The following is a 12675-nucleotide window of genomic DNA, read 5'->3' on the forward strand; positions in this document are numbered from 1 at the left end:
GTAGCTAGCATGCTAGCTCAGGTCCGTGTAGCTAACTAAAGTAAGGGCTCAGCTAGCAGTTTAGGAAGCTAACGCTGCTAGCTAAAGTAAGCACAGCTAGTAGGCTATGAAGCTAGTGTGCTAGCTAGCAATTATGAGAGTTAGCAAGGGAAAGCTAACGTGAGTTAGCATCGGAAGCTAACGTAATTACCATAACAAAAGCTGACGTGAGCTAGCAAGGAAAGCTAGCCCAGCCAGTAGAATAGGAGCTGGTTAACTAAACAGCTACCTGCTGATGCCAGTGATCACATTTAGCAGCCGTCTAAATTAATGGCCTAAGCTTTAGCTTAGTTTTGAGCGTACCTGGGTAGCAAGCCGGCGGGGGAAGGTGAGACCTTCCCCACTTTATTTATTTGTGTTGTTTTCTATTTTGGGCGGTATCCCCGGGGGACCCCTGGTGAGCCCGGTAACGCCGCTGAAGACTAGTCAGGCTGAGCTAGTCAGGGCAGAAGATTCTGAGCTAGTGTAGGCAGCTAGAGAGGGCGAAAGACTTTGAGTTAGAAAAGGAGATACAGGTACGCTCAGGGCTTAGCATCCAAGGTAAATCAATAAAAATGGAATCACTAAAGAAAGAGAGGACCAAAGTGAAGACGGCGTTCACGAAAAGAGCCAACTACATCCTTAGAATGGCAACAACCATGGGTCGAGATGAGCTGAAAGTTGAGTGGAAATCATTTTCTGATGATGCAAAAAGGGTTCTTTCTGCAAATGATGACTATGAGGCTGGCTTGCTAGCTGAAGTGAACGATGACGCGGAGGCACTGGATGGGCAGCTCAAAGCAGACATAGAGAGAGTAACCAGAGAGTGTGAGCTCAAAGTTGAAGAGGTGAGACGGGCAGTCAAGTCCAGCTTTTGGTCGAGATATGCGGAGACCGAGCTAATATCTGCCATTGGACGGGCAGAAAGAAGCTATGAAAGCGCTGAAGGAGTCAGCCTGAAAGGAGTAACCTACAGCAACGGTAAGGAGCAAAACGCACTCTTGGAAGGTCTCATCGCCAAGGCAGAAAATCTGCTGGCTGTCTGGGAAGAGTGGATCCCTGAAGGTGTTACGTGCGACATGAGTAAGCGGCTTCGGGTGCTGGAGGACAAGAGAAACGAGCTCTGAATCAGGTGGTTGGCAGAATTCGGCAGGGCCAGGAAAAAGGAGGCCGATGAGATCGCCGAGACTGAGAAGAGAGCCGCTGAGGCCAGGCTAAAGGCTGCCGAAGTTAGCGCCGAGTCTGAGGAGAGGGCTGCGGAGGCCAGGAAAAAGGCTGCTGAAGCTCAGCAAAGGATGGCAGAAGCTGCCGAAGAAGAGTGTGCTGAGCTAGCTAAGGCTCAGCGGAAAGCATGGGAGGAAGCACATAGCGCCAGTATGGCAAGCCTGGGAGCGGGAGGCGCACAAGCAGCAGCCAAACCGAGAGTGCGCCTCCAACCAACAAGACTACCGACGTTCAGCGGTTGCATGAGAGACTTCCACCGATGGCGAAGAGACTGGGAAAGTCTGCAGAGGCAGGGAGATCCGTCAGAGTCACCGGAAGTGAAAAAATTCCAGCTCCTAGACAGTGTGGAAGAAAAAATCGCCAAAGACCTCAGACTTTCGAGCTATGATACTGCAGGAGAAATGTTCAGGGTCCTAGAGAACCGGTTTGGGAACAAGACTACCATCGCGATTCAGATAATCAGGGAGCTGGAGAAGTTTCCAGCGGTGAAAGGAAACCAACCAAGAAAGACAATTGATCTGAATCAAGCTGTGGAGAAGGCCCTGACCGATCTGACGGATCTCGGAAATGCTGATGCCATAAAGAATCCGCTGGCAATGGAAACTATAGAGAGCAAACTACCTGACAGTGTGAAGATGGACTGGCTCAAATTCGAAACCAAACCCGAGAACGGTGTCACCGCTGATGGTCGCTTTAATGCTCTCTTAAAGTTCCTAAAGGAGCAAGAAGCGGTTTTCGAAAGGCTGGAGCAGTTAAGAGTGTCAGAAGAGCCTGAGAAATCGAGCAAACCGGAAAGGAGGGCGTTCACAAGGACCACAGGAAGGAATTTGGGAAAAGAGGAGTGCAGCATGTGTGGAGATGAGAAACACGGAGGCAGGATCTTCTTCTGCGAGAAGTTCAAAGGGCTCAGCCTAGCTGAAAAGAAAGACGTCATCGAAAGGAATGGAGCCTGCAGGAGATGCTTGGCATCCCATGGTGCGGATGGAGAATGTAGTAACAGGTTCTTCTGCAAGAAGAAGTGCTGCCAGAAAAGAGACGGCTCAGACCACCACTACCTCTTGTGCTCCGTGGAAGGAGGGCACAAAAGTGATGAGAAAAAGAGGGAAGAGGAAGAAGGGGGAAAGAGAGACACAAAGGCAGGAAGGCTCTCAAAAGAACAAGAGAAGGCCCTAGCTGATGTCTCTCCTGAAGTAGCGGAAAGGGTAATAAGGGCATTTACCAACAAGACAACAGCGTCAATGAGAGCGAGCACAAACGGTGATGGTCTCCTTGAAGAAAGGGGTTTGACAGAGCATCCAGTGCTTATGATGATCATGGAGGTCACAACCAATGGAGGACAAACTATTGGGACCCTGATGGACCTTGCGTCTGACACTAATTACATTACACACCAAGCCGCCAACAGACTCCGACTGAAAGGAGAGAAGGTAATGCTGGTCGTGCATGGAGTTGGTGGAATGAAAGTAAGAGTCCAGACAAAAAGGTACTTGCTCAAAGTCAGAATGTGGACTTCAGAGAATGAGTGGAGTCCCCACCAGATCGTCTGTTATGGACTGGACGAGATCGCACAAGCAGACCATGTCGTTAGCCCGCGGCAGCTCAAGAAGTTCTTCCCGGAGGTCAAGACAGAGGAACTGGTCAGGCCAAAGAAAATCGAACTCTTAATCAGCCACCGAGAGGGTAGGCTTGCTCCGCAGCGGATGAAGACAGTGGGAGACCTGGTGTTGTGGGACGGCCCACTGGGCAAGACTGTGGGGGGAGCGCACCCTGATCTGTTCGAAGAGGTGAAGGTATCCATTCACAACTCAAAGACACATTTTGCACGCTCAATGAGAGCAAAAGTGATCAAGGTCGAAGAGATTTCCAGAGAGCCAAATAGCTCCAGAGAGGAAACGCTGGGCCTGGAGCAAGAGAGTGGTGAGGAGATCAGGAACATGGCCACAACCAGCAAGGAAGTTCTTGAGTGGTGGAAATGGGACAGCATCGGAGCTGCCCGTGAGCCGAAGTGTGGAGGATGCCAGTGCGGGAAATGCCAGCCAGGGGGGAAGGAAATTACTCTAGCTGAAGGGAAGGAACTAGAAAAGATCAAGGAAGGCCTGACCTATGTGGCTACTGACGACCACAGTGACTCGCCGCACTGGAACGCGGGATACCCCTGGACTGAAGACCCGGCTTCACTTCCAAATAACAGGAAAGTGGTGGAAGCGACATTCTTGAGAACCGAAAAGCGCCTCATGAAGGACCCATTGTGGAGAGCTGCTTACGCAGCCCAATTACACAAGATGGTGGAAAGAGGAGCAGCCATCGAGTTAAAGAAGGACACAATCAACAGCTGGAGAGGGCCAGTTTGGTACGTAAGTCACCTAATCACACCGAACCCTCACTCTGTCACCACGCCAGTGCGGCTCGTCTGGAACAGTAGCCAAGAGCTCAAAGGGACGAGCATGAACAACATCCTGCTGAAGGGTCTGGATGTGCTAAACCCAATCCGGGCGGTTCTGCTCAGGTTCAGAGCAGGAGAGCATGCGGCCATAGGAGACATCAAGAAGATGTACAATTCTGTGTGGCTGAACGAAAGAGAGGTTCACCTTCATCAGTTCCTCTGGAGGGACTCACTCGAGGAAGAGATCAGAGACTTCGCTATCACTCAGGTCAATATTGGAGACAGGCCAGCGGGATGCATAGCGCAGTTGTCCATGAGGGAAACCGCGAGACTGCCCAGGTTCTCTCACATGAGCGATGAGAGAAGAGTGCTTGAAGAGGAAAGCTATGTGGACGACATCTTCACGTCCCACAATGACCCAGGGAAGCTGGACAAGATCACAAGAGGAGTGGAGGAGATACTCTGGGCCGGAGGCTTCTCGCTCAAACCGTGGGTTTGGTCCGGTCAAAGTGGGAGGTGCGAGGGTAGTCAGATTGGGCAAGCTGTTAAAAGCCCAAGTCCAGAGTCCGGAACCCTGGTGTTGCCCAACCAGCTAGGGCAGGAAGACAACAAGGCTCTTGGTGTCGGATACTACGTGGACAGCGACAGACTCTTCCTGATGATTTCAATCAACTTCTCCAAAAGAAAGCAGAAGATGAGGACGGGGGTCGACCTCTCAGAGAAGGAGATCAAGGAGAAAACACTAAACCCTCAGACCAGACGGGAGCTCCTAAGCCAGGTAGCAGGGCTCTACGACCCTGTTGGTGTAGCTACCCCGGCCAAAGCGAGAGGGGCCATCTTGGTAAGAAGAGCCTTCCAGGAGACTGGGGGAGGAGACTCCAAGAAAGACACGTGGGACAGTCCCCTTCTGACAGACCTCTGGGCAGATGCCATCAAGCTTTTTGAAGAGTATGTGCGGCTTCGTCAAATCAGTTTCGAAAGGAGCCTTACTCTTCCTGGATGGAGGGGGAGGCCGTGGGGCATCACGTTTTCAGATGGGAGTGATGACGCCTTCGGAGCTGTTCTGTACCTGAGGTGGGAGACGTCTACAGAGGCGGACATCCGCCTTGTTGAGTCAAAGGCCAAGCTGGCGCCCCTTGACCAGAAGGGCAATGTGGTCAAAGCAGAGTTCTGCGGCGCCGTCTTCGCTGCCAGGCTGAGAGGGTTCTGGGAGAGGCAGGGTCGACTTGAGGTGGAGAGATGGTTCCACTTTGTAGACAGCCAGACTATCCTGGGAGCTATCCAGAGGGAGAGTTACGGGTATCAGACGTTATTCGCGAACAGGGTCGGGGAGTTTCAGAAGGCTGGGCCAGTAGCTGACTGGTGGTGGATCTCAGGAGATCTGAACGTCGCCGACCTTATCACCCGAGGAGGTCCTCTAGAAGACCTGGGTGAGGGCTCCATTTGGCAAAAGGGTCCTGAGTTCCAAGTGAGGCCGGTAGAAGAGTGTCCCATGAAGTCCGCGGCGGAGGTGGCGGCCAGCACCAGAGAGGCTGTGAGTAAGCTCCAGCGGAGGGCATTCACAGTGGCTTTCACTAGAGCCCAGTGGAAGAAGACGGCAAATCCTGTCCAGGGGCGTCTGGATGGAACTGACGAGGCTCCTGTGCACACGGTGAAGGAGGAAGAGTCGACCTCCGCTGAGATTGAAAACAAGGAGAGGCTCTGGGGCGCGGCTATCGTTGATCTGGTTGAGCCTGAAAAGTTCAGTAGCTTGGCCAAGCTCTGTGGGGTGATCGGTTGGGTTCGCCGAGCTGTTAAGAGACGGATGATTGGAGAGAGCAGAGTGGGAGGCTAAGCACTCGAGAGAGAAGGTGGGCAAGCCAGTTATCGATGTGGGGGAGGTCAGAGCTGCCTTTTGGGACCTATGCTTGGCAGCCCAAGAGGGGGCAGCTTTCCCTGAGTCTACATTGAACAGGCTTGTAGTCGTCAGAGAAGAGATGTCAGGACTACTGTTGTGCTATGGAAGGGTCCAGACCACAGGAGAGACAGGAGTGCCACTGGTTCCGTATGGAGCATGGATAAGCACCCTGCTGGCAGCGAGCGACCCTGTGATGCTGGCCGTGCCTCTTCGGGGGGACCTGGCTCCAGGGTCGTTAAAGACTTAAAGAAGAAATTAAAGAGTTGACCGAAGAAACACCACCAAAGAGAAAGCGGTGATTATTAGTGTGGTCTCCTTAGGTCTAGAGTCCAGTAGACCAAGTGGGAGGTGTGTTACTTTCTATGGGGTGGTTGGATTTGAGTTGTTTAGTCAGAAATTTTTGTTTAGTTTAAGTACAAACTTGTGAAAGTTATTTCGTTTACATGTAGTTAAATTGTAACATTGTTTGAATTGTTAGTTACATAAGTGAATCTGAGTATTGATAATAATAATAATGAGATTTATTCCAGTTCCGATTGTATGTGATTTCTGTGTGCTTGATAAGAACTTTTATTGCGAAATTCTATTGGCGAGAAATGCGTGCATCCGGGGTCTCAGTTAGGGAGCTGCTGTGATTGGCTGATTTACGTTCTGGGGGTGACGTCAAGAAAGTTAATACAGCTTCAGAGCGGGGACTCTTTAGTATGACGGGACGAGGACGGACTGGTGAGTGATTGCAAGAGTGAGTGAGTTATATTGTGTGTTAGCTTTGAGTTGAGGGTACTTGAATGATGTATGTTTGTATTTTGTGTGTTTTCTTTTTCAAGGTTCGTAACCTGTTGGTTAAAAATAAAGAAATTTTCGACCATTGAGTGACGTCCTGTTCATCCTCGCCTCAGCTGCGGGGCTTGTTTGAGAGTTAGCAGCACAGTAGCCTCACAGCAAGAAGGTCCTGGGTTTGAAACCCGGGGTTGTCCAACCTTGGGGATCATCCCAGGTCATCCTCTGTGTGGAGTTTGCATGTTCTCACCATGTCTGCAGTGGGTTTTCTCTGGGTGCTCCAGTTTCCCCCACCATCAAAAAGACATGCACAATAGGGTTGATACTGCTGTCTGTGCCCCTGACCGAGGCATGGCAAGACAAAATGGAGTTGGTCCTTGGGCACAGCACCGCGGCTGCCCACTGCTCCTAGCTACATAGGTAGGACGAGTTAAATGCAGAGCATAATTTCCCCACGGGGATTGATAACGTTTATATATTTTTTTTAAATCAAAATCAAATTTCAAAATTTCAACCCAATACAACGCCAGTGAAAGATGATAAATAATAACATTGTATTATTTCTCAACCCTTATTGGGACCACTATAATGCACCCAAAATCTCACACCAAAGTGGGGTAGAAATGCTCCATCATTTGCCATCTAATTTCCCTCCTTCATAATAACCACAAAAAACAAATACTCAACTTGGTAATTTAAGCAAGCAATCTGTAATTTTTAACACGTTTTCAAAGATTATAGATGTGGGGGTTACCAATAGTAGAATTGGTTGCTGTAATGTGTCTTGTGGTTATTCCTGTACTGGATGTATGTTCACATGCATGCAGGCTACCTTGCAGAAACATAAAAAATAAAAAATTACAGACAGCATGCATGCATTGGTAAAAGTACACACAAGGGATCGCCCTTTACTGTGGTCATGGGTACTTCAATAACACAGATACCACTCAGCTGTGCTCTTATGTGCACCGCATCACTGGTGCTCCCGTCATCAAGATGGACAACGCCCTGTCAGGATTTTTCAGCTACAATACTCAATGACGCATCAACTGCGTTGGAGTTGGTTGATACATAAGAAGCCCAGGAAGCCCCTGTCCAATTAATCTAAAGAGCCATCAACAGACACGGGTAATGTGATGATCTCAGTGTCCATTTGTATTTGTGTATGCACTTGATATGGCAAACTGATGTGTTGTTGTAATTGCTATAGTTAATACTGTGTGTGTGTGTCTGTGTGTTATTCTACACAAACAATGACTGTAAAAAGTATTACAACAGCCTTCCTGATACTGAGTCACATCTCTAAGCAAAGTGTCCCATGGCTTAAAACCCTTAAAGCTCCCTCCTCTCCTTCCCCCAGATCTTCCCTTCATGCCTGAGGTGGATTTGATGAGAGTGGATCAGGAATCAGGAACACTATTTGTCATTTCATGTACGCAACTACATGAAATGAAACGAAATGCCGTTTCCCCCGGCTCACAGGAGTGCAACGCAAAGACAAAAACACATATCCAAAAACTACAAGAACACACACATCCAAACACACATATATCCAAACTATGTAAAAAAAAAAAAGAAAAAGAAAAAATACTGGCCACGGGAATGAATGTCAGCCAGGATGACCGCCGGAACTTAATGGGCTAGCAGTTAGCTTAGCCTGCCCCGCTTTCACGTCCTATCAGATCGCCCTCAGTGTTTCCTCCTTGGGCGCAGCTCCAGGCAGGACCGTGGTCCCTGGGCCCACCGGATGCAGCAGACCAGGCTCCCCCAGGTGATCCAACACCAGCTCTCCCAGCCAGACACCCTTGACACCCCCCCCCGCACTCCACATGACGACGCCAATAACACAGTCAATGCTAGGTGAGGCCGCCGCCATACCGCCCTCGGTGTTATCAGAACTGCCGGTCTACATGGACTGACAGTTAGCTTAGCCTACCCTGCTTCCACATCCTGTCAGACAACCCTCGGTGTTACCTCCTCGGGCGCAACTCCAGGCAAGACTGTGGTCCCTGGGCCCACACGACGCAGCAGACCAAGCTCTCCCAGCCGATCCAGCGCCAGCTCTCCCAGCCATCAAACGAAGACAAAACTTAGACGCAGACGTGGACAAAGACATTGCAGGGATGGTACTGGGTGAGGCCGCTGCAAATGTGAATTAGCGCCACCATGTTCCCACACCGGTACTGGGTGAGGCCGCTGCAAATGTGAATTTGCGCTGCCATCTTCCCATACTGGAAGCGGTGCGTTGTGGATGGTTGCGGTCCAAGACTTTATCTGGTTCAATCGGGCCAGTCTTTGTAACAGAAAGACCGAGCTGCGCAAACATTTTGCATAATCCATGAACAAGACTTGCATATGCATACATGGTTGTGTGTGTGTGTGTGTGTGTGTGTGTGTGTGTGTGTGTGTGTGTGGCTGTGTGTGCGTGTATCTGTGTGTGATTGGCATGTACCCTCGCATATCTTCCTTCTTCCCAGTCCATCATTTGCAGGAAGAATGACCTTCATTTCCTTTCCTTGCCCATCAGTTTTTTTCTTTCATTCTGAACTGGCTCTCCTCTAAACAGAAGTAAAACCTAATTTCCCACTCCATTGTCAGACATCTAATGGCTTCTTTTGTTTCTACGCACTCCAAACCAGCGTCTGGTGCAGATGTAATGGCACCAGGGATGTAATTAATGGTAAAACACAATGGCTCACGGCTTTGTCACTGGTTTCACAGCGAGCCAGAAAGAGATGGTAACAGCAAAGTGCAGCTACAAGAGCCAAATTCTGAGCTGGACCAATTTAATATTGAGCCTGTCTGTGTTTTAGATGTTTTTACAACCACCCAGCACCACTGAATACATGATAAGCAGTGATGAGTGCAACACAACTTTATTTTTTTGTTCTTAAATACAGGAATGGATTGATTTTTTTTTTGGTGAGCTTGTCTTCTTTTAGTCCTGGAATCAAGGGAAATGAACGGCACTGAAATTACTGGGGGGGGGGGGGCTCACCCTAAATTTGCAACATTAGCACAGCCAATGTTGGCATCAAGGCCCATCCCCAGGGTAGTGACGATAAAAACACAGGACTTTCATCCGTCCATTATCCGAACCACTTATCCTGCTCTCAGGGTTGCGGGGATGCTGGAGCTTATCCCAGCAGTCATCGGGCAGCAGGCGGGGAGACACCCTGGACAGGCTGCCAGGCCATCGACTTCTTGAATGCATTTGGTGAACCATGAAAGGTTCTTTTTTTTTTTTGCCTTCCTTTACATGAAACTTTAGGAAAATTTCGCTGCGTCATCCATTTAAAACATTTTAAGCAAATTCAAGCGATGAAAACCTCCTGTTTTTGCACATTTCCTTAAGCCTCTGTGCTGTTTTTGCCGTGACCACAGAGACGGCTTGTGGCGACGTCGGGAGAGGACAAGGCTAATCAGTGAGGAAAATGGAAGAGGCTTTAATTACAGATAAATGCCAGAATGACTTGAACTCATTAACCACTGCAAATTCCAAAGAGATGCTTCCGCTTAAGCATACTCTGAATGTGGGAGAGGGGGAGAAAGAGAGAGAGAACACGGAGGTCAGTAAGTCTCAGTGAGGTAAAAGCTCTCCCTCCTACTGTTTCTCTTTTATATCGCCCTCTGTCATCCTCTGGTAAGAGAGGGATTAAACATCGTATGAATGAGCAAGTGAAAAAGCGCCATGAGAAAACAACCATGCAGGAACCTGCAAACTGCTCCCCAGAAATAAAAGCAATGCTTATACTTGTACCGTCAAAGCAAGGGCATGTGCATGAATCGTGTGAAGGACGTGAAGCGGACATAATAAAGAAAGACATTCTAGTGGAGCGACACATTATTTCTAACAGAGTGGAGTGAGATGGACCTCTAAGAGTTAACTGAGCAGTTGTAATGTATTGACCATGGTGGCCTGAAACCGGATAGGATGGGGATGTTCCCACTGACCTAGAAAAACGACATGAGTACAACGCCGGTAGGCTATACCATACAGTTGTGGCTGTTGACAGTAACGTGTTACATTTTGGGCAATGGTCACAATTTTAAAAACGAAATATGGTCAAAAACTCGGGATAAAATCTCAGTGATGCCATAGGTAAAGACAATTTTATGATACTGATGATGATGATGATGATGACAGCATGCGGTGGTTCAATCAAAAATGATAGCACAGGCCTTTATATTTGGAAACAAGATATCTTTACCAAGAGACTGCTGCCCTGGAGGTAAATTTCATCACAGTGCAGTGAATGCACATGATGACAGAATGCTGACTGTAAAAAAACAGTTGTATGTGCAGGATGACTGTTTGCACTGTCACCTTGCACTGAACATAAGGTCCTGTCGTCACTGCACCACCTATAGACACGTCTGTGTGAGTTACTAGGACAGCTGGCAACATGTCCCGTCATCCGTGTTACCAAGACAATAAGACTCCGATTGGCTAAATGTGGATTTGAGGTGAAAACAGTGAACTCACATGAGTCAATATTTTTTAAAATATCAATATAGATTGAGGATTGAATGCCAAATGGGAAAATCTTTGTTCCAATATGGTACAATGGAGCCCTGCCTAATGTACGATGGAGCCCTGCCCAATATGATACGATGGAGCCCAGCCTAGGCTCAGCAGTAATGATGTGATGCATTTGTATATCAGCCTGAAGGTAATGCTATATTAATATCCGCCTGTTCAAGTATGACAGGGCATATTATGACCTCTTCGTCAACTACTATTTCACCACATGCTATAACTACGCTCCATCAAACGTGTAGGCTATGTCATTTTTTTCATCTTTCAGTCTAATCTCTGCTTAATTGTATTAATGTTTACAACTTTGAATGTTTCGTGTTATTTATTCATTCTGTCTGTGTGCACCTTTGTCATTACCTTCTTTCCATCTGTCCACTTTCCCTTCATGCAAGCACGTTTTAATGTAGGGGATGTGCAACACAAATAAGGCCAGATAGATAGATAGATAGATAGATAGATAGATAGATAGATAGATAGATAGATATCCAGGGGTAGCCTATTGGACAGGATATCACTGTAAGACTATAGGAGTTCATCCATAAATTTCTCACATACATGTGATATCAACTTAAATGAAGCCTACACCTGTGGTTTTAACTCTCTTTCTATGTCTGTCAGGGCGCAACTGCTGAGTAAAGCATGACGTCACCGCTGGAGCGCAGATGGCACTCGGCTATGCCCTGTTGATGCCGAGCTGAGAGTAAACACACCGACCGACGATTAAACACAAAAACACAACATTTTACAGATATTTCTTACTCTCACGGGCCCGTGTGGCCCTAACACTGCGGCTAAATCCACCCGATGTATATCTAGAAAACAGTCCTAAATGGAGTGCATCTCTTCTAGTGCACAAATTGCCAGGGAGAAATTTTTTTTTTTACCAATCTAACAAAGGCTGCGGTGGATGGGACTAGCGGCGGCACGCAGTGAGGAACAGCAAACCATAAACAAAACGTGGTTGTAATTCCCAGATGCTGCTGCTGCTGCTGCTGCTGCTGCTGGTGTAGGCTGCTGCAGCTGCAGCAGCAGCAACATCACATAATAACATCGCTCCCTCTCTCAGGAGATAACCGGCTCATAATCTGCCCGTGTGTTGTGTGTAGGCCTTTGAATGAACACCGTTTTAACTATTTCGAGTCATGCACTAATCCCCATTTAGCTGCAGGTTGCACGCTGACACCGAGATGCCGAGCGGGTCCAAAGCGGGTGAGGGGTTCGGCTGACACAAGGCTCGAAGGGGGGGGGGACACTAAAGCCACGGTGAGGGTTCGCTGTCGTGCGGCTACTTACTCGGCGTACCCGGTGGCCCAGGGTAATCTCTTGGTCTCCTTCAGGATGAGGATGGGCCGCGCTATGTGGTCCGCGGAGCACTCGATTTCGTCCGGGGACAGTCCCAGGAAGTCGGGTCTCATGTAAGGGAATTTCAGAGGCAGCTCCGACCCAACGTTGTCCCCGCTGGACGGACCGCCGGCCATCATCCCTCCCATGAAACTGGCCACCGCAGACTTCACCCGCGTCAGCATGTTGGCGCCGCGTCGCGGCGGAGTGTCCGTGGAGCGGTGCGCTGCGCCGCGGCTCCCTTTCCCAGAATTTCCCCCCAGCTCGGCGACGCGTTTTCGGGCGACTTGGGCGATGATGGAGCAGACGAGGAGACCCCCTCACGAAAAATCTCCTCACCCTCCCACCACCACCACCCCCCCCTCCGCCAGCGCCAATTCACGGTTTCATTCAGTGCGTGTCGGGGGCAGCAGCAACGGCAGCAGCGGCTGAGAGATGACGACTAACTCCTCGGTCCCGGTGAACGCGGAAATACACTCCCGATTAGCGGGT

At 49.1% G+C, this 12675-nt stretch overlaps 1 protein-coding gene across 1 annotated transcript in view; it reads right to left on the minus strand.

Annotated features, from left to right (window-relative positions):
• The window catches only part of LOC130110378 (protein phosphatase 1H-like), a 53530-nt gene extending 41125 nt beyond the window's left edge, over positions 1-12405 (minus strand). Inside the window, exon 1 of the mRNA XM_056277460.1 lies at positions 12136-12405. Within this exon, the coding sequence (XP_056133435.1) occupies positions 12136-12368 (233 nt within the window). The 5' untranslated portion in view covers positions 12369-12405. The remainder of the gene's footprint in view (positions 1-12135) is intronic.
• Between the last annotated feature and the right edge of the window lie 270 nt (positions 12406-12675).

This window comes from Lampris incognitus, chromosome 3, assembly GCF_029633865.1.
Source record: "Lampris incognitus isolate fLamInc1 chromosome 3, fLamInc1.hap2, whole genome shotgun sequence".
NCBI classification, from domain to species: Eukaryota; Metazoa; Chordata; class Actinopteri; order Lampriformes; family Lampridae; genus Lampris; species Lampris incognitus.